This window comes from Talaromyces atroroseus (assembly GCF_001907595.1).
Source record: "Talaromyces atroroseus strain IBT 11181 chromosome Unknown scaffold_0, whole genome shotgun sequence".
Lineage (NCBI taxonomy): Eukaryota > Fungi > Ascomycota > Eurotiomycetes > Eurotiales > Trichocomaceae > Talaromyces > Talaromyces atroroseus.
Genome location: NW_017971432.1, coordinates 2,082,573 through 2,106,921, shown reverse-complemented (window position 1 = coordinate 2,106,921; position 24,349 = coordinate 2,082,573). Strand labels below are relative to the sequence as shown.

The following is a 24,349-nucleotide window of genomic DNA, read 5'->3' as shown; positions in this document are numbered from 1 at the left end:
ACCAGGCTGCCAGCCAACTAGCTTGCGTGCTGACCGCCGCAAAGTAATACGGACATTGGCAACATTGGCGACAACGAAAACGACTGAGCAATTCCGGCTTTTCTTATAACTAACCCTATGAAGGACTCTTGTTTTGTCCGAGGTTGTTCGCTTTGACTCTTGCGCCGCATCCCCCATTCATCAGTGGTCTCTTTCGGCAAACAACTACTTTGTTGCGCCAGGCTATGTCCATGTTTTTTATGTTTTGCTTCCAGAACTGCAGTGAAGTCGTTTCTTCTTGAAGAATATACATATGCCTATATCTAATTGCCGCATTATCACCATCAACACCATCATCACTAGTTGGTGCTCCGGGCTGGCACTACAACTCACTACTGCGACTTTCCTGCTGCTACAGCAGTACCTAAGCTAGTTAGTTTCTTTCCTCTCCGTTGGCCCACAGATCTGTGGCGCACCACCCCGACTAAACATACAGACAGCGTGTTAGTTCCGTTCCCCCGGACTCCTTTCATCCCCGCATCCACCGGGGCTGCGGGTGGATTGAGGGTTCTTATCATTTTCTGATCCTTCGTATCTATATTTCAACTGTAAGTGTTTCGACCTCCCCGCAGTCGCTATTTTATCTTAATTCGTATGTTTTCGCTCTCTCTTCTGCTTTTATTTCATGCAACTCAACTCGTCTATGTACACCGACGAGGAAAGTTGAACAGTGCACTTCTTTCTTTTCTCTTTAATATAGCTATCACTGGTTCTTTTTTCTTTCCATCATAGTCTACTTTCGCGGGTTATGCCTTCGTACTGCCTCCAAGACTGCCACTATTTCTATCGCAGTGCTTTGCGTCTTTTGTCCATTCCAACCTTCCTTGCCTCCTTATATACTTGATTCCCCTTTATTCGACAAACACTTCAGTCGAAGGTACAAGAAGAAAAGAACAAATGTCTTACTCACGTCTTGCAGTAAAAGTTTTCAACATGACCTCACCGGGAAGCGAGGCAATCCTGCCCTCGGCCATGCAAATTTCTTCACCCTCCGGAGACCAACAACAACCACAACCACAACCACAACGACTGTCTTCCATCAATTTTGACCTTGGTCGCAATCTAGATTCCATTAAACGTGAGAGTGGTTCGTCCTCATCCAGCCAGAGAAAAGGAGTCACTTTCGCGAACCAAGACTCGCTTCCCAAACTGCCTATTCCGGACCTCGAAGGTACCTGTCGCAAGTATATCGAATCTCTTGCCCCTCTACAGACATTCAGAGAACACGAAGAGACAAAAGCTGCTGTCCGCGACTTTCTGAAATCAGACGGCCCGGAGCTCCAAGAGAAGTTGAAGAAATATGCTTCCTCTAAGACTAGCTATATTGAACAGTTCTGTAAGTTTGTCTTGGCTTCTTTGCTTTGTGGCACTGTCTAAACTATTCTTCTGCTTATAGGGTACGACTCATACTTGAATTTTGACAACTGTAAGAACATGCCGCCTAAATTCTGTTTCTCGTATGAGACTGACCAATCTAGCCGTCGTTCTCAACTTAAACCCCTTTTTCCTCTTGGAAGATGACCCAACTCCGGCAAGGACTAACCAGGCTACACGTGCTGCTTCGTTGGTCTCCTCTGCGCTCTCCTTTGTTCGTGCAGTTCGTCGAGAGGAACTCCCGCCTGATACTGTAAAGGGTACACCATTGTGCATGTATCAATATTCCCGGCTGTTTGGTACTGCGCGAGTGCCCACAGAAAATGGGTGCATCATTGGCCAAAATGCTACGGCCAAACATATTGTAGTCCTATGCCGCGGCCAGTTTTATTGGTTCGACGTGCTAGACGATAACAATGATCTCATCATGAGCGAGAAAGATATAACTATTAACTTGCAGGTTATTCTAGAAGACGCTCAACAAACACCAATCCAAGAAGCCGCAAAGGGCGCTCTTGGTATCTTGAGCACGGAAAATCGGAAAGTATGGTCTGGCTTGAGAGAACTGCTCACCAAGGATCCCACCTCAAATAATGCCGACTGCCTCCACATTGTCGACAGTGCCATCTTTGTCCTCTGTCTAGACCATATGGAGCCGTCTAGCACCGCAGATCTATGCGGTAATATGCTGTGCGGCACGAATGAAATAGTCAGAGGAGTGCAGATTGGGACTTGCATTAACCGCTGGTATGACAAACTTCAAATTATCGTTTGTCAGAATGGTAGCGCCGGCATCAACTTTGAGCATACAGGCGTGGACGGTCACACAGTGCTGCGGTTTGCAAGTGACGTATACACCGACACAATTCTTCGATATGCAAAGACAATCAACGGTCAGGCACCTTCATTGTGGGCAACCAACAGTCCCGACCCATCCAAAAGGGATCCCCGGAGCTTCGGCAATGTTAGCACCACTCCTCGCAAGCTGCAGTGGGACATGATGCCTGAGCTCAGTATCGCTCTTCGATTCGCCGAATCGCATCTGGCAGATCTGCTGCATCAGCATGAGTTTCAGGTGCTTGACTTTGACGGATATGGGAAGAGCTTCATAACTTCTGCCGGGTTCTCCCCGGATGCATTCGTGCAAATGGCATTTCAGGCTGCTTATTATGGTCTCTACGGGCGTGTCGAAAATACATATGAGCCAGCTATGACGAAGATGTTTTTGCATGGTCGTACGGAAGCTATCCGTCCCGTCACCAGGGAATCTATTGACTTTGTCAAAACGTTCTGGGGCGACAATCCGCCGGACCGCAAAGTGGACTCGCTCAAGAAGGCGACCGAGAAACACGTTGCCATAACCAAGGAATGCGCAAAAGCGCAAGGGCAGGATAGACATCTCTATGCTCTGTTTTGCGTTTGGCAGCGGTCATTCGACGGTGCATCGTCATTGAACGACGGTGGCAGTGTTGATGAGCAGCCGTCAAGTCCTACCCCGCCGGATAGAGAGTCGTTCTCGTCTTCCGACGAATTAGGAGAACTGGAATATTCTAGTAGCTTTGCCAGCAGTAGTAGCATGCGAACAGGGCCGCGCTCAACCCCGACAATCCCCTCTATTTTCAACGATGCAGGCTGGGACAAAACTAACAATACGATACTATCCACTTCGAACTGCGGAAACCCGGCCCTGCGCCATTTTGGGTTTGGACCGACGTCCGGCGATGGGTTTGGCATTGGATATATCATCAAGGAAGACTCAATATCGATATGTGCGTCATCAAAGCATCGACAAACATCACGATTGATGGATACACTGGAATCGTATTTGCTGGAAATCCGCAAGCTGATTAGAGCTACGAGTCGTAAAACAACGAGTCCGCGCACCAGTCGCGCCAGGGATATGGAGATATTGTCGGAGCGGCTGGAGAACAAGCGAGGACGGCTTATTCGTCAGGATACAAGCCATGTTCGTGGTGGCACCGAGACGCCAACTACGGACAGTGGTGATGTAGAGGATGATGGAATGGGCGGCTGTAAGTTTTGCGAATCTACTGCATTGAAAAATTAGTGCGTACGTGCATTCATGCTAACTTTGTCGTTTGTAGATGGCTTTTTCGATGCGGGAATGCTCCTACACGCTCTCAAGGGCGTGCAAACTGATCGACATCGGGTTGAGAATCCTGAAATAAGACGGCCGGTGGGCAAGAAGCTGCAGCTCGCTGAGTATTGATTCGGGGCTAGACTATTTATTACTTTGATCCGAGGTACTCCATACACAGTCCTACAATATAAGTGATCACCCGTCAACCTGGCCAAGAACCACAGTAACTATTAACAAGTAAACGCCGTGCTTTGCAATCCTTCGTAGCGCGTCCATCTATTTAGATAGCTGATATTCTCTTGCATACATTTAAGTATCATGTCACCGTGATTTGTGCTAGCCCTAGTTTCCATATTCATTGCTGCATGCGTCATGGATGGATGGGGTACAATCTGCGTTTATGACTCATCTGCTTAGAAATGAATGAATGCTAGCATATATACAGAAGTATCTAATACTATCAGCAAGAATAGGTAATAAAATACCCATTTGTGGTAGTTTATCTGGCCACTGGAATTTGGAAGGTACTGCGATTCGCAATATCAGGACTGTTTAGGTAGAGACGTGCTTCGAGAATTGAATAAACTTAACCTCGCACCAAATTACTCTTCATCAACTTCACTGGGTATTTAGCATTAAGCTTACTCGCGCTCCTAAGCAATAGCTCCCAGTCGGAAGCTATAATAAGACTGCCCGATGATACATTTATCGTCATTCCACACCTTGTAGCCCTCTAAGTCCTGCCCAGCACCCAGAGTCATGTACAACGGCAAGACATGCTCCTCAGTCGGGTGGGCGTCGATCCAATCCGCACGCTTCTGCAATGCCAGAAATTGCACATTTCTTTCTTCTGCAGTTGGTGCCTTGAGAGCTTTAGTGGCGGCTGCTTCTATGGCCTTGGCGATGCTTGTATCGGTGGTTGCTTCTCGAGTGGCCCTCAAGTTATGACACAGCATTCCCGAGCCGATAAGAAGAATACGACCTTCACTAATTTTTGTTAGTCGGTGGTTTGTATACAGCTTTGTTGGTGGGGGGAGGGCGCCGCTATACAGAGAAGAAAGAGCTTGGCCGAGTTTGATATGGGCGTCTAGGTCATTTCCAGCGTATGTCGAAATTTGTAAGATTGGCACGTCCAGATCGTCCTCTCCTTCTGGAAACATCAACTTGAATGGAACCCATCTAATAAAAGTCAACGGCTTGTTTCTTGCTCGGTGAATGGTAGATGGTAGGAGCCCTCACACGCCATGGTCTAGATCTCTCTCGACTCCCTCGGCCTTGATTCCTTGGGCCAGTAGATGGTCTAGCACTTTTTGTCCTAGTGCCCTGGATGACTTATGTGCATATTGGTAGTCAAAAACATGCGGGAATGTCTTGTGCCAGGAAGGGCCCAAATCATGCCACACCTTGGTTGGTTCTTTCAAGTTCACTACGCGGTAGTCAGACTCAGTCAAAAGATATTCCGCAGAAAACCGGCCTACTTGCCTTGAATGGTATCACTTTCTCCCGGAAACTCTCCACAGGTGAGAACAATGGCGTCAAAGTTCAAGGACTTTATTTCTTTCCCAAGCTCGCGCAAGTTCCGTCGCACGAGCTCATGTTGGGGCTTGAAGAGGATACTGACACCGCCTGAAGAAAAGACAATCGGTCAGCGAGAAGAAGCTACATCGCATAACACAAAAAGCATACCGTGTCCAATGAAATAGGTTGGAAGCTTCGGTTCCTGTATAGAGCCCATGGCAATATGAAAGTGCCTTGTATATTCTTGTTTAGGAGCGATGGTAAGCGGGGTTTGCGCTATTCCTTACATATATCTTTACCCGGGCCGGAAGAAGAAAATGGCGAAATATACTAGTCTAATTAGTCATATCACCAGGAGTACAAATTAGTTAACCACTTGTATCTAAGGTGGTCATTAAGATTAAACCGGAAGGAAAAAAAAAAAAAAAGAAAAGAGGGCACTTCCTATGAAGTGTCATTGGTATCATCATTACATTTGTGAATAGCTTGCCATAGAAACCCCGTCAATGGTCTATCAGAATCCTCTCTGCCCGATGCTGCATGCGATCGTAGATAAAACCATGAATTGCTATCCGTCGCTGTGCCTCAGGGTTGATAGATCCTAGCACTTCTCTCACAAGGTGCATTTGTTCGACGACGTTCGCCTGCACCATATAGCGGTTGCGATTCTGAGTGTCCTGGAACTCCAGTTGGTGTTGGTGCAACACTTGCAAACTACTTAGTTTCCTTTTGAAAAGGTCAGTTTAATTCCGTCAGGACAAGCGATTGGGTGTATATTTTATCTTACCTTTGCCAGGGATATTCTGAGATGGGAGCAACTGGGTCTGGCTTCACAAGCTGGCATCCGTGATGCCCACAGACGATGATATGATTCACTTTCATAGGGTCAGTCACTTGAAAGGAAAGGAGAAGGGAAAGAAAATGGGTACCTTGGAGATTGTTTACCGCATGATGCACAGCACTTGACCAGCCCAGGTCGTTTGTGAGGGCCATATTACCACAGTTCCTAACCACAATCATCTCCTCTGGGATGAGGTCTAATATTGTTGTTTCCTCATATCCGCTATCAGAACACCCAAGCCATAAGACTTGTGGCTCTGACCGACTAAGACTGGGGATCAAGTCGCTTGGGACAGGTTCAACGTTGTACTGCGGAAATAGACGTCGGCCAACCATAGTTGAAATGGAGAATCTGCCAGGGGTATGGAAGAGTAGATGTCTGAGGTGGCGGGCTTGTAGTGCAGGCAACATGGAGGGAAATGTTTATAGAAGAAGAAAGAGCATAGAAGATATCAGTGTCAGTTATAATTGGGAGTACGGTACACAGCATTGATCTGCCCCGGAGAAAACTCGGTCACCCCAGTTTGGTTAGGGGGACCCATACTAATGCTAATTCCTCGCATATTTTTGATTGGCAAAATATCCTGGCCAGATATAGATCTATGGTATGTTAAAATTTGAATCCTGACTACGCAAATACGGAGTCCCGAGTAGATGGCTGCAGAAGACCCGGCTCAGTGACTCACTTGAATACAATTCTGATTGACTTAAGGTATATCTTGGACTTTCGGCATATTCCGTATGGTATTGATTCGTTGCCGCTGGAGTAGTTGACAACACTTTCAGCCAACTCGGCCAGAAGACCGATGAATATTGATTTTCTTAGTTGAAGCACTTATAGTTAGTCAACTAGTTAAGTTAACTAGTTAGTTAAATCTTCAAGGATATGATGATGACAAATCCCTCACTAGTTATCAGAACGAAAATTGCCAAAATAAACTTGCCGAGAGTTCCCCGGGCAAATACCGAGACATCGCCGGTGCTCGTCCAGCGTCAAGTCAACTTCACATGCATCAAATACTACTTAGTTTTGCACATCTTGAGCGTTCAAAGCATCCATCGAACTACGGGTTTTGCCGAAATTTGACCTTTCTTCTTCTTGCTGTTGATTCTTGTCCCTTGTAGTTCCAGGTCCTCGCCCCATTCGCTCCTTTGCACGCAGCTTGGCTGGACTTTTGACACATAAAAAAAGAAAAGAAGAAGCATAACGCTGATTTTTTTCATAGCAGACTCTCTGCGTGTGAGTTTGCTAACCATTGTTAAACCGGTACAGGCCAGAAAGCTGACAAGCAGGAGTCAGTATAGCTCTGCTCTCCTCAAATCTGCACCCATTTATATACAAATACGCACACTATGTGGATAACACGCGGAATATCCCTGGTCAATTTCACTGTCGCTTCCTCAGCATTGGCGTTCCAAGTCTTCGTTCTATATCCATGGCACAATAAGCTTGACGACGAGTTTCAAGCTCTGAAAAAGGAGCACCTTCGAGTTTTACATCTCATCGACCGAAACGCCGTCGCTCCAAAGTAGAGAGCAATGGGCCAATAAGGAGGGGTGCTACATGAAGGAATTACTACCTAATCTTCGCATTTGTCGGCATTGTTTGGTTTCATATGGTTATTATTCGCTGTCATACACATAGACTTTCATTTTCAGCCGTTCATAGACTTCAGTTGCTTTCTCGCTATCCTGCTCAACAAGACCAATCTTGTTATTTTCATTTGATGATTACATTTCGTATCATGTACCTTCTGCATACTTGTTGTCGCATTGAAACGTATCTACCGATAAAGCCAGATAGACTACGATGCCGGACTTGGAGGCACCGGCCCCTTCGCCCACTGTACAGGCTGACTTCCCAGCTCAAACTCGACTGTGCCTCCATTTGCAAAGACATCATCCCAAGTGAGCCAGCCCTGATTCCACTGGGCACCATTAACTTTGACAGACTGCACGAAATAGTCGCTGTCGCCATTATTGTCGCCGCCCGCAGAGGAGATGTTGATGCTTTTCGAGTCTCCAAGATCAATCGCCAGCCAGTCGAACCATGGCGAGTGAATGAGGAATGTGGTTTGCCCTGTAATTGGGTACAGCCCAATCATATTCCAGAGCAGCCATGTCTGCATAGCTCCGGCGTCGCTGGCACCTGGAAGTCCGTCTACGCCGGTGTTATAGTATGTTTTGGCGGTGCTGCGGGCGTGCAGGACGGTGAGGTCTGGGCGGTTGATAAAGTTGTATAGATATGGGACAGCAAACATGCTATGCCTCTCCTGTGGTTAGCTTTTATTCTAGTCTCGCCATTGGATGTATCAGAAACTCACGGCTCATTGGTGGGATCAAACATGCCATCAGCGAACGTGGCGTTCAGACGCTTCTCGAACAATTCCACACCACCCATCAACTCAATCATGTGTTCTGCATCATGGACATCACTGAACGAGTACGCCCAGGGACTAGCCTCATAACACGGATCGCCCCAATAACCACCCGCATTCAGGATATCAATGTCCTCAAAACCGGTCAGATTACGAGGGACCACAAAGCCCGAGAACCCAGATGATGTGACGTCTGGATTCCAGTGGTTCCGCCAGTTACGGGACCTGTTCAGGTATTTGGAGGCGTCGTCTGCTATGCCGAGACCAGAGGCGACTTGGTAGAGACCGAAATCGTCGTAGGCGTATTCCACAGCGCGGGAGACAGCGCGGCTGAAGGTTGGCGTAATGAAGCCGTACTCCTTCCAGTCGGGAAGAGCGCCACGGCCTTCCTTTGTTGATGAGTCGGGCGCTTCTGGGTCTGGAGGTACGGTGTTGTTGGGCGGTACTTCGGCGTCCTTGACCATAGCTGCATATCCATCTGTCCAGTTGACTTGCCCGCGAACGCCCTTTACGAAGGCATCTGCAAGGACGACATCACAATTGGAGCCTCCCTGGGTGCGGCCGTTGTAGTTCGATGAACGGGCGTCGGGCATGTAGCCTTCGTTCCGCCAGATATCGATGAGCGAGCGGATTTGTTCTTCGTACGACACTGGTTGAAGAACTTGCATCAATGCAGTGCCACAGCGGAATAGATCCTACAGAAGCTTGGATGTTAGCTGGAAAGAGAAATAAATATAGGGGAAATAATATATGCTGCATACCCAGAAAGTGAAAATGTCTTGGTAATAAGGTTCATTGGATGTCCAGGTCGGATTTTCGCCTGTCTGGTTAGTCGGAATGAGGTGCATGTAGTACAGCGAGCTGTACAGCAATTCAATGGTGGTAGAGTTGGTGGCGGAAGTGGTAACTTTGGATAGCACTTCGGTATTCCATGTCGACTTAGTGTCATCGACAACGGTGGAGAAGTCTGTGTTCTTGGGAATTTCTGTGTTGACATTGCTGCAAGCTCGAGAGGTAGATAACCATGATATACCAACGCGAGAGATTACCACGGAGTCACTGAAGGTAAACAGACTGCCCACTCGGACATATGTTGAATTGGAAGAGGCATATCCATTGGACTGCTCGATGCTTCCACTAGCATCAGTTGCAAGATAAGTCTTGTTGCTCACCGGGGTGCTGTCGAAATACCCGCCTATATGGCTTGTGAGTGAAAGAAATACCAAATGGAAGAAAATATAGCTTACAAAAGTAGATCGGCCAGTCTGGAGATAAGTTCCAGCCATTGTTATAAACGCCGTGGCCTTCATAATGGCCGTCTTCATAAACGGTGATATCCCCACCAGCATAATGCTGACCTGTACCTAATCCGCGGTAGGAAGGCAGGACATGGGACACATCGACAAGGATGTTATTTTCGCTGCTGCCGACGGATGGAAAGGTATAGCGGAATGCCCCAGCACGGTTACTGGCAGCCAATTCTACAGTGACATCCTGACTAGTCACAGCCTTGTAATAGCCCACAGAGGCTTCATCAGTCCCGCTTCGACCGATGGTAAGATTGGATAGCGGCTGAGAAATATTACTGCCAATGAGAGGCAGCTGGGCAACGGTTCCGTACTTCGGTGCACCACCAGTACCTTGTTCGTGCATCATACTGAAGCCCGAGAAATTGCCATTGGGCAGATAGCCAGAATAGGCGTCTGTGCCTTGAACGTATAGATCTGGACCAAGCTTGACCATTCCGAATGGACGAGCTACAGCGGGATTATCATTTCCACCGCCCTGGGTTCCCAGCCACATGTTGACATATTGCGTATAATCGAGAGTCTCGCTATTATCGTCCCGCTTGGTGTTGTTGCTAGAGACAGTTTTACTAGCAACAATGCAGCAGTATGTCAAAGTAGACGTTAAAAGTGTGATGAGCACTAACATGATGCATAACTCATTGACAGATTTGCTTGCTCTTACTTCTTCTGCAACATCTGCTTCAAGCTGGTGATGATGTTATTTCTCCGGGTCTTTCTTGTCCCCGATTGTAGAAGTAGGCTCCTGATTCATGATTGCTGACGACCGTTTACTTATAGCGCCTTTCCATTGCGCGGAAGTCAAAATGAGGCGCATTCTTCATTTAGTCTGGAGGGGAATGCATGGCTTGATGACACCCTACCTATGTGCTACATATTGGCTGTTACCTAGCATCCCTGCATCAGAGCAAGTGAACATCAAAAAATGCAAATATCCATGGATACTACCATATGCACGAACGAAAAAAGGCATCCTAACCTGACTAGCGTAAGAAAAAGCGGTATTTATCATTATTTTCTGCAGTTAATTGGCGAATATCCCCTCTTGATCTGGTCATGCAGAACACTGATTGGCTCTATTGCTTTCACGCAATGCGGGTGAGATGAGAAAGAATACCCCAATAGATGGGCAGCTGCAATGCGTATGGAGCAACATCGGATATGTTTTGTCCATTGAATTAGGGGGTTTTCTCGAGTTCAAGTACGGAGTAATAGGGGGGGCCACATGGCTTGAACTGATGACCATTATTGGCTGAAGAATTTGTATCAACTCTAAAGTATGCGAAATGTTGACCTACTTAGGACTTGAAAGATATACAACTCAGGAAAAGTGCAAAAAGCAAGAATATTCCAATGTAAGCCTATATAGCTATTTTATAGATAACAGACTAAACTCATTTACGTATGTGTTTATGTGTTCCTAGTCTTTAACCAAACTACAAAAGCAAGGAGATAAAGTTGATGTACAGTTAGGGCTTGATGGATAAATCAGGCTAGGCTAAACTTAGCTCAGAGATCATCGGCAAGGCGGTCCGCACTATCAAAGTCTAATCTGTGGAATGTCATTGGAAGATAGTGCCCCCACACCACCAGCCACGGTCCGTACATGATTAAGCTGAGGATCACGTTTTGTTCTTTCGTTGATTAAGCTGCATATTGCATATTGGAATTGAGTGTTTATGTAGGTTGTTAGGCGAACGGGGGATTATTCTTCGTTTCCCGCGTGATTGCAGGGAAGGAATGATATAGACTAAAGATTAGATAGCCCACTAGTTATGTATTAATCTAGAGCACCAGCACATATTCCATCCACATGCTCTTCGGAAATACAGCCAAATTATAGTATGCCATACTCCCAGAGGTACTTACCACGGAGTACGTGCCAGTTACCGAATCATCTGATAAGAAAATTCCCCTCTCTGATTGGCGCGACTCTTGTTCCTGCCAAGGCTAAACGTCGTGCACGAGGGGCCAGCCAGTGACGAGGCAGTCTAACCATGGCATGTTTACTAGCGAAAACTATGTAGTTGACATATTGATTCTTTCTATTATATCCGTCAACATTATATTCATGCGAATGAGGGGTACATTGGTGTGTTGCATCCATTACCTACTTGTATATTGGAAAAGTAACTAAAGTAGTATGAGGTCGTATGCCCAGAGCAAACTTGGATAGTCGTCGGGCGGCTTTACTAGCAAGTGCGCTATGCTTCGCAGTGTGCATAGTTAGTCTATACTAGCATTGGAGTCGAGTATCGAGGACACTTCACGTTCCTACGTTGGATACATCTGACATGCTCACGCGACCTTTTCGATATTAGGATAAGGAGCACGCGACAATAACTTTTGGTATTTTGTAACATGAACCTATTATCCTCTTTCCCTAGATCATGCCAACCCCTTTCCCCCCTCAAGCTAAAGACAAAACACTCTAGGTCTGATTTCAATTTTCCAAACTCCGAATAGCCATAGCAAGTGCACCTTCCTTGGTCTGATGACCGCCGATAAACCCACTAGCATGTGTGAAAATCGCACCCGAAGGGATCTTCTCCTTGCCGGCTTTCTCAGACTCCGCAGCAAGAACACCGTCGAGGTCTTGGTCTCGCACACCCCTCCAGGCTTCTGGTAGCGGCTTTCTCGACACGAAGCTACCCTCGGACTCGGGCACACACTGCACCCGCCATTTCGCATCTGGCGCGGAATTTTCCGGATAGAGCACATAATAGACCTCCTCATTGGCGTCTTTTGTCTCTTGCTCAAAGTTGTAAAGATGTTCTTTCCATGGCACGCCGCCACCTGAAAGAGTTATGATTCTCCCACTAGCATGGACTTCCTTGCGATTGCGGTATGCGTCACCCACAGTGGCGCGCGCTGGGAGCCAAGAGGAAGCTGCAAGTCGTAGCTTTCGCAGAAAAACGTCACCAATAAACGTGCTAGCGCGCGCAAATAGACTATCCTCATCTTGCGGCTCTCCACTGCTCAATGTTGGGTCAGGGTAATTCAAGTCCCCAATCAACGATCCCAGATTGATAGCCCCATCCTTGAAGCGCTTCTCCAGACCAGATGCGCTCACAGCCTGAGGATCGTATGCACTAATGCCGTTGTCATGCGCATCTAGTGCCTCAACAAAATCAGTGTAGAGCTTCTCATACAGCAGGCCGACATCTGGGTGATCAAGAGGCAAAGAGGTGTGTTGTGCAATTATGGCACGGCCAAAATGCATATAGACCAGACCCGCTGATGACAGCTTAGTTGTGTGGGAAGGGAATGTCGTCGAAAAGGTTCGTTGGTGGTGATCGTAACGGTTTGTCGTGGGATCATATTCCCCTCCTACATCGACAACGGTGTGACATTCGGCCAGTCGCGCGGGGTCTCGCGTTCGCACTAGCGGTGAGGCATTGTATTCAGGGAGGAGGCGGAGCATGTAGACAGCCAGAGCTTCATCAGCATGGAAATGCCCACTACCACGAAATTAGTATCAACTGTCAACTCGGTGACGACTAGTTCGTGAGGGGTAGGAGATAGGAGATAGTTCGCAACGTCAATGTCTAATAGCCAGAAAGACAGCGTTGAACATACTTGTGTGTACCGATCAACGGCCCTGGAGTCTTCAGCTTCTTTGCAGCCGTTTCTGTTGCCATGTTGAGTAATCTGCGCAGTTGAAGCATGGATGTTCTCTCAACTGTCGTGAGGGAAAGCTCAAAATATGAAGCTTCGAAAGTGGCGGCCTAACCGCATACGGCCTAGCATGTATGTACATCATTACTAACTATACGTGTATTATGATTGGCCAGAAGTATATACTCCTTCGCATTTACATGCTTTTTTTTTTTTTTTTTTTTTTTTTTTCCTAACTCAAGCTACTCCCTTGCGCCTCTGCTTCAGGCTCTAAATCAATATCAGTTGTCTTACTCAAGAAATGTATTTTGTACCCATTCGATTTGTTTAAGTACTTGGTGCAAAAGTACCCCAATGAGATGAGATCCATGTGATATCCGTCAACAAGTCTCGGAACTTTTTATCGTGCCCTTTCTGTTTACTTGGGCCCTACAGCAACCTTGCTTCAAAGACCAAAGCAAAAGCGTGATTTTCTGAGCAGTCGAATATCTTAGTCCATCTACCTAAGCGTTGGCGTCGTGACGTGTCGAAAATATCACGTCAAGTTCGCCATCATGGCTCGTACGAGCCTCGTGTCTGGGGCAGAACCATACTTAGTACCCATTCCAGTTTATAGGATATAGAGAGCTCACCTCTGCGGTCCCTCTTAACCTCCACAACAGCATCGTCTTTGAAGACACTCTGCCAGGACTTGCGGGGCACTTGGGCTTTGGGTTTCGAATTGCTGAACTCGAGAAATAGCTCGAGTATATCTGGATGGCCAAGCTTCAAGGCATAATCCACAGCTTTAAAAACCATGACGGTCAAGAGTGGCAGGGTCTGCATTAGCCTCCAACAACTTTTCGGCCATTCCTGTGTTCCCCTGCTGTGCGGCGAGGTGTAGAGGCGTCCAACCCGAGTTCTGCCATGTCTCATCCGGGTTCTGCCACTTTAATAGCAAAGTCTCGAGCATGCGGTTCTTGTTTAGCAAAATTGCGAGATGCAATGACCGGGAGTGTTCCTGAAATGGAACTTCGACACCATCTTTCAGAAGCAACTTAAGGCGTGCTAGAAGCCTTTTCCGCTGCATAATGGATGTTTGGGTCCCAAAAGTGGTAATGTCCAAGTTTTTCGCAATTCTGAGAAAGGCTTGCAGAATGAGGCCTCCAGGCTTATGGCCCAGTTCGTTTTCCAGGGACAGGTATGGGTCACTTGCATGTCTGCACGATTTCCAGTACATCCAAGCTGCTGGGTCGTAAATTGTGATTGGGATGCTGACAGGCCTTCAATAGATCTTGCAGTGAGCCGCTCGGTGTGAAGTCCTTATGCAATCTGTCTATCGTCTCTACGATGGCAACTTAGCTGGGGCCACTTCAACCGGGTGGATGTTTGCATGCTTACTTCCAAGACTATAGACATCTCCTTTGCTTGTCCACTTTCGATCTTTTTCTTCTATATTGGGGTCCGACACCTCCTGTGGCACTTCAAGTTACTTTCATGGCGCAATGAAGCACGAAAATTACTACCCAGGTGCCTACCGGTGGTGAAAACCTTGGGACCCACGGTCAGAGGGCCTGGACTGGTTTACATTGATAAATGGTCTTGCAATCCCAAGATCGCATAGCTTCACGATTCGATGTCCGTTGGGGAGCGTGGTCAAGACAACTAGAAGAAGTCAACAACTGGACACGACGTCAGAAAAGCAGGCACAAAAGGTCATTTACCGTTATGGGGCTTGATATCCCGATGAAACACGGGATCCCAATGATGCTCAAAGCGACAGGCCCCTTGCCTGGAAATGCACACGCTGTAATGGGGATATACCAACGCCGCAGATAACGGATAGAGCATCGTCCAAATTTCGGGCTCCTTAAGTGCTTCGATTGATTCGGAATCCGAAGTAATATGTAATAGCTTGCTTGATAACATGAGCAAATCGTCTTCATCATCGCTCATGTGCTGTGGAGTAGGTAGCGAAGCTTTCACATGCATGGTTTGAAGGTCACCGCATTCACAATACTCCAAGTACAACCTTGCTTCTCCGCTATCAAGCTCCTCGTAGCCAATATAAGAGACAATGAAAGGGTGCTCAAGCCGCTGGAGGACCTGATTCTCACGCAGAAGGGCTTTGTGGACACAATAACGCTCATCGTGCGGTAAGCGCAACAAACTATATATTTCGCAAAAGGTGAACTGATAGAAGGTGGAAATTAGCTTATTACTAGGGTCACAAAGCAAAAATTCAAAAATACATCTGGTCCCGAGTAGTTCAATTGCTTCTTGAGACCGTGACATTCTGCTTGGGCCCCAATACTCATCCGCTTACTTCTTGTTAGTGCTTCGTCGATTTTGTACAAGTCCCATCTGAGGAGGGATTTTTTAGCCCAAGATAACTCCAGCGGAGTCTTTTTCTCGACATTCCGCATGGTCAAAGCCGCCTCTTGATCGATCAAGGTTTCTTTGGTAACCTCCTGGTCGTAGCGAGCCGCAAAGTGCAAAGGGGTATCCTGCTTTCCATCTCCAGCATTGAGATCTGCTCCTTCCGATAAAAGGACATTAACAACCGGAATATTGCCTGCCTCCACTGCCCTATGAAGTAATGTGCATCCCTCACTATCCCTATGGTTGACGTCGATTTGTTGATATGCGCTATTCCTTTTCTGCTCCGAATTCGCCAAATCGATAAGCATACTGAATATGTGACTAGGATCTTCCATAGCTAATGAATGGAGAATGGTGGAGCCCCATTCGTCTATCTTGCGGATGCTTTCGACATCTGTATTATCGTAGAGTACTTTCTTGAGCGACTTCCGGAGATAGTCGATAACTGTAGCACTGTTTATATGTGAGGAAGATCTCCACGGGTGAAAGGAAATACAGGCGCTATCATCATGTGGATGCCCTACTCCGAATTAGTAATTCCTTACCTATTTGAATGCTTGCATATCTGACGCGTGCCTAAGAATATTATAGTTGTTTTTAGAAGAAACCGATAATGCTGAAAAGAATCCGCATTCTCAGTGCCCTCTAATCCTTGATGTAATGCCTAAAAAGCATATTTACACATCTTGTAACGCAGAGAATTAGCGTCAAGGTCCGTTTGTCTACGATCTTATCGTGGAAGCGAGATTAAACTGGTGGTAATCTCACAGCATTCTTTCCAACAGAATCTATGGGCTATTGATACGCCTGTAAGACACCAGGGCCGAGTATCCATTGTGCCAGTTGCCAGCAACTCATATGCAGGGCTCGAGGTAATTTCGCGCCAGTCTCGCTTTTTGTAATCTTCGTACGCAGTCCACCATTCTCCGTCGGCATCGGAGTAGTAAACTTTGGTAGGATCGTCTCTATCTTTTGGAGGTCTCCCTATCAAAGCTTTACTCGCATCTTTGGGTGCTGTGAATTCATCATCAAATAGCTGTCCTATACCGGAAAGAGCAAACTCTTCCTTAGAAGAATCATATAGAACTGTATATTGACACCACAAGTTAGTCATCAAAGACCTTGCCAACAAAATACCGTTCACCCTGTTTGGATGAAGGGAGAAGACACCCACCTAGGCAATATAGAGCGGTCCAAACATACTGGACAACTCAGTTAGCGTTATGGCTCTCAGATTCATCAAACTCACCCATGGTATCTTGCGCAAGGGTCTCTATTCATATCGGCATTTGGGCCCCCCACTAGCCATGGTCTTGCTCTCGCGCCGGACGATAGGATGCGAACAGCTTATGGTACCACACTGTGGGATTTGTATGTCTGGGAATGCACCTAAACCGCCAGTCAACCATGAATCACCAATGCTTTCTGGAGAAAAGACGGCATCCGCCATGCATGGTTGGGGGCCGCTTTCCAAAGCAGAAAAAGCTGACATCAGTTTCTATAAAAGGAGGCTTACAACTGTTATAGCCAGGCTCTACTGTACCCGGTACGAGAAACTCAGGACTCTGAAAAGATGGTGAGTTGACAAAATGGAACTTGATGGTGTTGGGCTCTCAGCTCTGCTTGGTGAGGCGCACGAACATGGGGGCCGGCCCGTCTGCCGCCCTCGTGGCGTGGGGGCCATGATTCGTTTAATTTTAGGAATTGATCGGGGTCATTGGACGATGTTAGACTGCTTTATCTTGCTGATCCCTAACTTATCCCTGAGGGGACGTAGATTAATCACTTTGCGTTTCTCGTACGGAGTATAACGTTGATTCAACAAGCATGACTGTGCAGTGTAGTTACACTGTATGTGGTAAGTCAGATCCTGCAACCCTGCTTATCTGGGAGCAACTATCTACCACCACGTCAGAGGCGTGCTAAATGTCTGCCACTGGATTGATTGATCGACCGGAATGATTCTACTAACGTTTCTAGTCTTTGCGCGTTGGGAACAGTGGCGGCGCGCTGATACTAGCATCGCTTACTGATGACGAGTCCATGGGGCAGAAACTTCTCCACGAGTTTGCTGCTTTGAACTTCGGCACGGGAAGAAACCGCTACGAGTCGTAGTTCATTCGCACGCCGTTCTCAGGGGTACTGGAGTATCACCAACTTAACCTTTTGTCAGTCTCGGTACTGCTTACTCCAGCATAAAAGAGAGTTCAACTACTGTAACTATCGTGGAGCCGTATATAGGAGGGCCACTCACGGAGTAGTCCGTACCGTAGCATGAGAGAATCCTTCAGCTTATGCAGGAAGGTTCTCATCTCTCGTTTCGGAAAGGCTTCGGCACAGTAGGATTTCAGTACAAACCGACTTACCTATATTCGCAAATAGTGCTGCCGACTAGTTGACGCACCGCGCTGTTGCAAAGCTCAAAGTCCAAACCATTCAGGCCGAGGACCCGCTTATAAGTTATCCGACTTATCACTTGAAATTGGCACTAAAAAAAGTATGGAGTATATCATCCCTTCAATATATGTATCCACCTTGCATGGTGCCAGGAGTAGTATCCACAAAGTATCCACAACGCGTCGAATCGACAAACAAGCAATTGGAGGACTCATAGTTGGTCCAACCATCAATCATCCCAGAAATTGTCTGCAGGCTACGTTATCTATCCAATCTAGCGTGATGATTTTGTGCTACGCAGGGGGAGGGGGGGAAGATCCCTTCTGGCTCTAGACTCTACATACTTTCACACGCTTTTCCGAACAAAGACGACATCACTCACCGGGTGGTAGTTACCTGAGCCATGGACGACGATTCATATATCTAGTCATGAATCCCCACAAATCCCCGAATCTCGTCTTACTGTGTTCAACGTGACGCCTGTATGCAGCGTCTGCCATCCATCTTTGACCATCAGAAGGGAAAGAGGAGATGACTACTACTCGGCATGCCGAATAGACGCGATTGCTCTTTCGACGGGCATCACAGCCAACCACATACCTTGTCTAGATTGCGGAGGAGGACGGACTGAATGAGCAATGTCGCAAGGCGTCGCGGTTCTTACAGACGAGCAACTCCGGGCTCTAATCATTACAGAGCGAGTCAACTCATCCATCTCCATATTTTCCATTATCTTCGTGGTGACAACCTACATCTTTGTGCCGGGTTTCAACAAACCGATCAACCGACTCATCTTTTTTGCGAGTTTCGGTAATCTAGGATCTAATGTGGCTGCGTTGATATCAGAAGCCGGCCCTCTGGCTGGGTCGGCGGCTCCGATATGCAAATTCCAGGCCTTTCTGGTTCAGATGTTCTTGGGGGTTGATTGCTATTGGGCGCTGTGTATGGCTGTGAATGTCTATTTGGTATTTTTCAGGGGCTATACGGTGGACCAGTTGCGATCTCTGGATCGGGCATATCTTTTCATATGCTATGGGCTATCTTTCATTCCCGCCTTTGTTTTTATTTTCATTAACACTAGGGAACGCGGCCCGGTATATGGACCGGCAATTATCTGGTGTTGGATGCGTATCGAATGGGACTTTATGCGGCTTATCTTCCTATACGCGATTGTTTGGTATGTTGTCTTTCTTCCTCCAAGACCTAGGGAGGGCTCTCTATTTAGAGGAAAGATTTCGTCCTAACAAGAAAAACAGGGTCGCCATCTTACTCGCAATCATCATATATGGCGGAGCTGCTAAAGTCATCTGGGACAAGCGTGAGCACCTCGACGGTTTCTTGAATCCGCTGAACGAAAACCCCTTTATCAACACCGTCACAACAGAGGTGATGATCACCAGCGAGGAACGTCCAATTGTCGACAAAGCTGCACATGAAATCCGAACTATTGAAGAGTCGGCAACCCCGGATATTCGCAATCCGTACTCTGTGGACGTCCAAGTCAGCATTCAAACGGATGGCAAGCGGCCTTTACCTTCGGCCTTGCGCATGAGAAGTCTCACTCGACAGGTGGCTAAGCATGAGACTAATGCTGAAGCGTGGCTTTATGCACGAGTTGCATTCCTATTCTTTCTCGCGCTGCTAGTCACTTGGGTACGCATTTTTCTCTCTTGTGGATGAATAACAGGAATGAAACCTAACGAAGACGAATAAAACCAGGTCCCAAGCAGCGTGAATCGAATCTACGGATGCATTAAACCAAACTCGACGAACTTCAAACTCAACTACGCTGCCTCATTTGTATTTCCATTACAAGCGTTCTGGAACGCAATCGTGTACATAATAACCTCCCAGTCAGCATTCCACATGCTTCTTTCCCATATCCCTTTCATAAAAAGAAGATCGAAATCATCCACACCATCGTCCTCCTCACCATCATCACCATCATCAGGCAACAACAACAATTCTCGCAAGCGCGTCCCTTCGCCTTCTCCATCCCAAATCAAACTCACCAAACTCCGCGGCAGCCATCACCAAAAAGATCCCATGGGCAAACCGCGAAGACTCAGGTCGAATGAGCATATTTCGAGATCTTCTTCTGTGGCTGATTTTTCGACTACCACTGAAAATGGTGAGGAGCAAGAATTGCAGAATCTTGACAGGCCCAGATGGAGCATTGAGTCTGCTGATGGGAAGGGATTCGGTAGGTAGAAATCTAGATGCTATACCTCTAACCATACCGACGACCTCATGATAATTAAAGACAGTACTGTACTATCATGGAGACTAATACTTGTTTGATTTTGTTTCCACACTTTTCTTATGATACCTGATGTTTTATTTTGTTGACTCTTTCTTTCTCCCATCACTGCTGCTGGCCTTTGGTGACTTGCTTTTCATTTTTCATTTTCATTCTTCATTTTTTTTGATTGAGGGCTCTATAAATACCTAGGTACTATTTTGTTAATAGCTTCGAGTATTATACCCAGGGCAGCGGAGGTTTTTGCAATAGCTAGGTATTACCTAGGAATATTTGTGACTAATGTCTGAGATTTGTTTTTATATGCCTAAAGACGTATGGCTTGGTCGATATCATTGGCATCCTACTGCCGGTGTCAAAATCTAACAATGGAGTTTTCGAATTTGACCTTTTTAAAATACTGAAGAAAAAGACAACAAAAACAGAAGATTGAATTTCATTAAAGCGCCTGACCTCTGAAATCACGTGACCAATGCCGAAATGTCTTCCACACAAAAAATTCTTGCAGTTGATTTGATAGGAGAGATTGGGGGGCGTTGAGACTCAAAATAGAATTAAGAGGAACAAAGGGGGAAGGGCCAAAATACAACAAAATCATTGTTCATCACAAACAGTCCGCACGCACTCCACGCTCTCTGCATGTACATACATAATTATAGTATGTAGAGTGAACCTTTCCTTTCTGCTTGAAAAGAAAGCAACTTTGAACAGCAGCATTCGGGAGAGAGAAAAAAAGAAAGTCCCAAATTCAGACAACCCAATTTCCATGTCGAATGGCCAACGAGAAACAAGAATAAAGAAAATTGAAGAAGAAAAAAAGAATCTTTATGAATCGTAACGTAACAACCGAGGCATTTCGTCTTGGTCCAAAGAGCCGGGGGGGCACGGCTTTTTAACAGCATCCCTGTTTTGTCTCCGTATCTTGAGTCTTGCTTATTTCCACGACTTGACGGCGGTCGCTGAGTGGGTTTTGTCCACCCTCACCCTGGTCCAGGGCCTTGCTTGATACGATACGATAGATTTCTGATCCACCGGAATTATGGTATCAGTCTACAGACTCTTGATGCCACGCGTTGGAATGAACATCATAGAAGTAATACGCACCTGTCAGGATGTTCTGGAAAGCAAGCTCAACGTTGCTAGCGTCGAGGGCCGAAGTCTCGATAAATGACAGGTTGTTCTCGCCTAGCCTCCCATCAGTGGTCTCGAATCGAAGAAAATACGATTCCCAAGAGTTGCTGCTACTCACTGGCAAATTGCTTGGCATCTTCCGTAGGCACAGCACGAAGGTGTCTCAAATCACTCTTATTTCCAACCAACATGATAACGATGTTCGAGTCGGCGTGATCACGCAACTCTTTCAACCACCGAGTCACATTGTCGTAGGTCTGATGTTTGCTGATATCGTAGACGAGGAGAGCTCCAACAGCACCGCGGTAGTAGGCGGAAGTGATGGCACGGTAACGCTCCTGTCCGGCGGTATCCCAGATCTGGGCTTTAATTGTCTTCGAGTCAACTTGAATTGAGCGTGTAGCGAATTCGACACCACTGTAAAAATAGATGAAGATATCAGTGGCCACCATCTCTCTGTCCACGGGGTTGGAGGAGGTCCATACATGGTGGACTTGGAATCTAGGTTGAATTCATTTCGAGTAAATCGACTCAAAAGGTTGGATTTACCAACACCGGAGTCTCCGATAAGGACGACTGGTTATATGAATGAGTACATTGAACCTTTCCTGGAAGCTGGCAAGGGGGTATGGTGAGGACGGAGCGCGGTTAATCAATCACCTTTGAAAAGAAACTGCACAGATGGTGTATGTTAGCATGATATTTTGTATATTGCAATGGCCATTCTCCGGAACAGCGTGACTCACATCGTATTCGTCGTTAGCCATGGCGCCGTGAGGTGGAGTTGCGTATTTGTTTTGTAGGCGGAGCAAATAAACGTGGTGTAATTAACAGGATCGCAAGATAACGACGGACGTCGAAGGCTGTGTAGGTTAGAACATCAAGAATCTGGTGTTCAAAGTTCCAAGGTCAAGCGGCAGGCTATACGAGAAGGAGGCGAAATCACTCACCTCGAACAATGAATGAATCACAAAGGGCTCGGATGGTTCTGGCTGAAATGTCGAAGCCTTGCTTGCACTGCCTGCTGCGTCGCTCTCAGTTGTTTGGCCGCCCGCCCGTCGTGGCTCCCCGTTCGGGCTAGCCCCCGGGCACGTGACCCCCTACAGTTCTGGATCTCCGGTCGGAGGAGGAGGAAAAAAAAAAAAAAAAAAAAAAAAAAAAAAAGCAAGCAAATGCAGCTGAAGGGCGGCCTGATACAATGTCAATGCTCAAGGGATTGCGAAACGTCTTCTCCTCGGGCCCTACAGGTATACACGGGCACTCTGGTGCGCCAAACCCAGAAGTTGCTATGCCAAACACGTTCACATATCTTCAACGAGTGGGCAGCCAGATGCCGCCGCAACAGCGTCCACAGCCCGAGAGAACAAGTAGGTCGCGCGCTTCCAAATCCGACCCAGCAGTCGCGCGGAGCTCGTCGAAGGGAACCGAGAGGGTCTCGAAGAAATCGGACAGGCGCGGCCGACCGAAGAAGATCAGCGATGACCTCACGCAAAAGATGATCCTCCTGTTGGAGAACTCTAACGGGGATATGTCCTGGGAACAACTCGGGCATTCTGTCGGCGTCGATGGCGTCCATATGCAAACCATACGGAACTATATGATCAAAGAGGGGTACTGCAAACGAATAGCGTGCCAGCAAAAGTGGTTAACGAAGCAGGCAAGGGAAACCCGGATGCAATATGCTCTAGCACACCACAAATGGCAGACCGAGTGGCGCTCCGTGTTGTTCAACGATTTCGTCAATTTCGGTCTCGGGACGACGCAGAAAGCCAAAGTGTTTAATAGGAAGGACGAGCGGTTATGTGACGACTGTCTCCAGTCCAGGGAAGAGATCGATAACGCCGTGTTTCATTGCTGGGCTATGGTGGGCTATGACTACAAGGGGCCTCTCATATTTCTCCAAAGCGAAGATAGCGACATTTCTGCCATGAGCCAGCACGACTATCTATCTCAGATCATACAACCGCATGTACAGCCTATTGCGACTGTCCGGCGAATGATATATCTTGAGAACGGCAGCGGGGGGTATGAGAACGCGACAGCTAGTCAAAACCTAGTGCATGCCCACCTCGACTCACTGCGATTACCTTACATCCACAACCCCGAAGCGTCTCCCGATCTAAATATCTTGAAAGATGTTCTACTCATCTTGAAGAAGAGGTTACAAAAGAGGAGCATCGGAGACCAGGTCCAACTCAAGATTGCCGTATTGGAAGAATGGGATAAAATCACCACAAAGGAGATCAACAAATTGGTGGATAGCATGAAACAACGGATGGATAAGGTTCTGGCAAGAAAAGGAATGCCTATATAAACTACTATTTTTATTTTTATTTATTTTCTCATTCAAAGGCTAAGGCTTATGAAATGATTTCGCAAAGCGACGACGGAGTTTAGCAGGCTTGAGGGGTTTTGTTTCGGTCCATGTATGATAGCGATGTCAAGTATTCAACGATTTATGATTCAAGAATTCCCAATTATGTATCAATTCAATTTATTCGTATATATATTATTTTGACATGACCACTAACTTTCGTAGGGCTGTGTACACCGTAATTGGGTTGCGCACGTGACCGATATGTATCTAAATATTCCTAGTCGGAACATTCGTTTGAGCACTTCAATCTCAACATATATCAGTCAAGAACTCTACACCTTGTACAACTAAGAATAAGCCGCCAGCTGCTTATTTTGGCTGAACTGTGTGCCATACAGCGTCTATCGACCTTTTCTCACTCTGCGCGTCTCTGCTCAAGATCGATCGTGATTACCAAAAAGCGTAATTGTTTCAGCACCACGCTATTGAGTCATTGGCGATTATGGCGAAAAACAAGCCTCTCCAGTAAAATTGGAAGATAATGTCACCCAAAAATACTGAGACCAATTCTATGATTCATCATATCATCGGAAGATTGCATGGCACGCTGATCGCCTCTTGACGCCTGGCATCAAACAAAGAGAAAACGGCCAGCGTACAAACCACCTCAACAGGATAGCATCTCGCCAATTTGATTTACTCTTCTTC

At 46.8% G+C, this 24,349-nt stretch overlaps 9 protein-coding genes across 9 annotated transcripts; 4 read left to right on the top strand and 5 right to left on the bottom strand.

Moving 5' to 3' along the window:
• Positions 1 to 972: 972 nt before the first annotated feature.
• On the top strand, positions 973 to 3,643 carry UA08_00746 (hypothetical protein; the record flags this gene model as incomplete). The annotated part of the gene is made up of 4 exons (XM_020260586.1): positions 973 to 1,375; positions 1,436 to 1,465; positions 1,518 to 3,446; positions 3,519 to 3,643. 4 exons carry the CDS (start codon positions 973 to 975, stop codon positions 3,641 to 3,643), a joined length of 2,487 nt encoding a protein of 828 aa, XP_020124435.1.
• A 524-nt stretch (positions 3,644 to 4,167) lies between these two features.
• UA08_00745 (hypothetical protein) lies at positions 4,168 to 6,208 on the bottom strand (the record flags this gene model as incomplete). Its single annotated transcript, XM_020260585.1, has 6 exons — positions 4,168 to 4,693; positions 4,754 to 4,940; positions 5,320 to 5,362; positions 5,650 to 5,758; positions 5,820 to 5,907; positions 5,962 to 6,208. The coding sequence occupies 6 exons, from the start codon at positions 6,206 to 6,208 to the stop codon at positions 4,168 to 4,170; spliced, it is 1,200 nt and encodes a 399-aa protein (XP_020124438.1).
• A 1,469-nt stretch (positions 6,209 to 7,677) lies between these two features.
• Positions 7,678 to 10,185, bottom strand: UA08_00744 (hypothetical protein; the record flags this gene model as incomplete). Its single annotated transcript, XM_020260584.1, has 4 exons — positions 7,678 to 8,140; positions 8,197 to 8,945; positions 9,012 to 9,445; positions 9,498 to 10,185. 4 exons carry the CDS (start codon positions 10,183 to 10,185, stop codon positions 7,678 to 7,680), a joined length of 2,334 nt encoding a protein of 777 aa, XP_020124437.1.
• Positions 10,186 to 12,000: 1,815 nt separating this feature from the next.
• Positions 12,001 to 13,198, bottom strand: UA08_00743 (hypothetical protein; the record flags this gene model as incomplete). The annotated part of the gene is made up of 2 exons (XM_020260583.1): positions 12,001 to 13,018; positions 13,137 to 13,198. 2 exons carry the CDS (start codon positions 13,196 to 13,198, stop codon positions 12,001 to 12,003), a joined length of 1,080 nt encoding a protein of 359 aa, XP_020124440.1.
• A 209-nt stretch (positions 13,199 to 13,407) lies between these two features.
• UA08_00742 (hypothetical protein) lies at positions 13,408 to 16,789 on the bottom strand (the record flags this gene model as incomplete). Its single annotated transcript, XM_020260582.1, has 9 exons — positions 13,408 to 13,445; positions 13,808 to 13,927; positions 13,971 to 14,374; positions 14,693 to 14,819; positions 14,879 to 15,347; positions 15,407 to 15,989; positions 16,082 to 16,112; positions 16,305 to 16,622; positions 16,786 to 16,789. The coding sequence occupies 9 exons, from the start codon at positions 16,787 to 16,789 to the stop codon at positions 13,408 to 13,410; spliced, it is 2,094 nt and encodes a 697-aa protein (XP_020124439.1).
• Positions 16,790 to 17,363: 574 nt separating this feature from the next.
• Positions 17,364 to 17,651, top strand: UA08_00741 (hypothetical protein; the record flags this gene model as incomplete). Its single annotated transcript, XM_020260581.1, has 2 exons — positions 17,364 to 17,387; positions 17,517 to 17,651. The coding sequence occupies 2 exons, from the start codon at positions 17,364 to 17,366 to the stop codon at positions 17,649 to 17,651; spliced, it is 159 nt and encodes a 52-aa protein (XP_020124442.1).
• Positions 17,652 to 18,571: 920 nt separating this feature from the next.
• On the top strand, positions 18,572 to 20,144 carry UA08_00740 (hypothetical protein; the record flags this gene model as incomplete). The annotated part of the gene is made up of 3 exons (XM_020260580.1): positions 18,572 to 19,110; positions 19,190 to 19,586; positions 19,653 to 20,144. 3 exons carry the CDS (start codon positions 18,572 to 18,574, stop codon positions 20,142 to 20,144), a joined length of 1,428 nt encoding a protein of 475 aa, XP_020124441.1.
• Positions 20,145 to 21,085: 941 nt separating this feature from the next.
• Positions 21,086 to 21,776, bottom strand: UA08_00739 (Ras-related protein Rab-11A; the record flags this gene model as incomplete). Its single annotated transcript, XM_020260578.1, has 3 exons — positions 21,086 to 21,216; positions 21,298 to 21,378; positions 21,443 to 21,776. 3 exons carry the CDS (start codon positions 21,774 to 21,776, stop codon positions 21,086 to 21,088), a joined length of 546 nt encoding a protein of 181 aa, XP_020123868.1.
• A 746-nt stretch (positions 21,777 to 22,522) lies between these two features.
• Positions 22,523 to 23,638, top strand: UA08_00738 (hypothetical protein; the record flags this gene model as incomplete). The annotated part of the gene is made up of 1 exon (XM_020260577.1): positions 22,523 to 23,638. The coding sequence occupies one exon, from the start codon at positions 22,523 to 22,525 to the stop codon at positions 23,636 to 23,638; it is 1,116 nt and encodes a 371-aa protein (XP_020123869.1).
• Between the last annotated feature and the right edge of the window lie 711 nt (positions 23,639 to 24,349).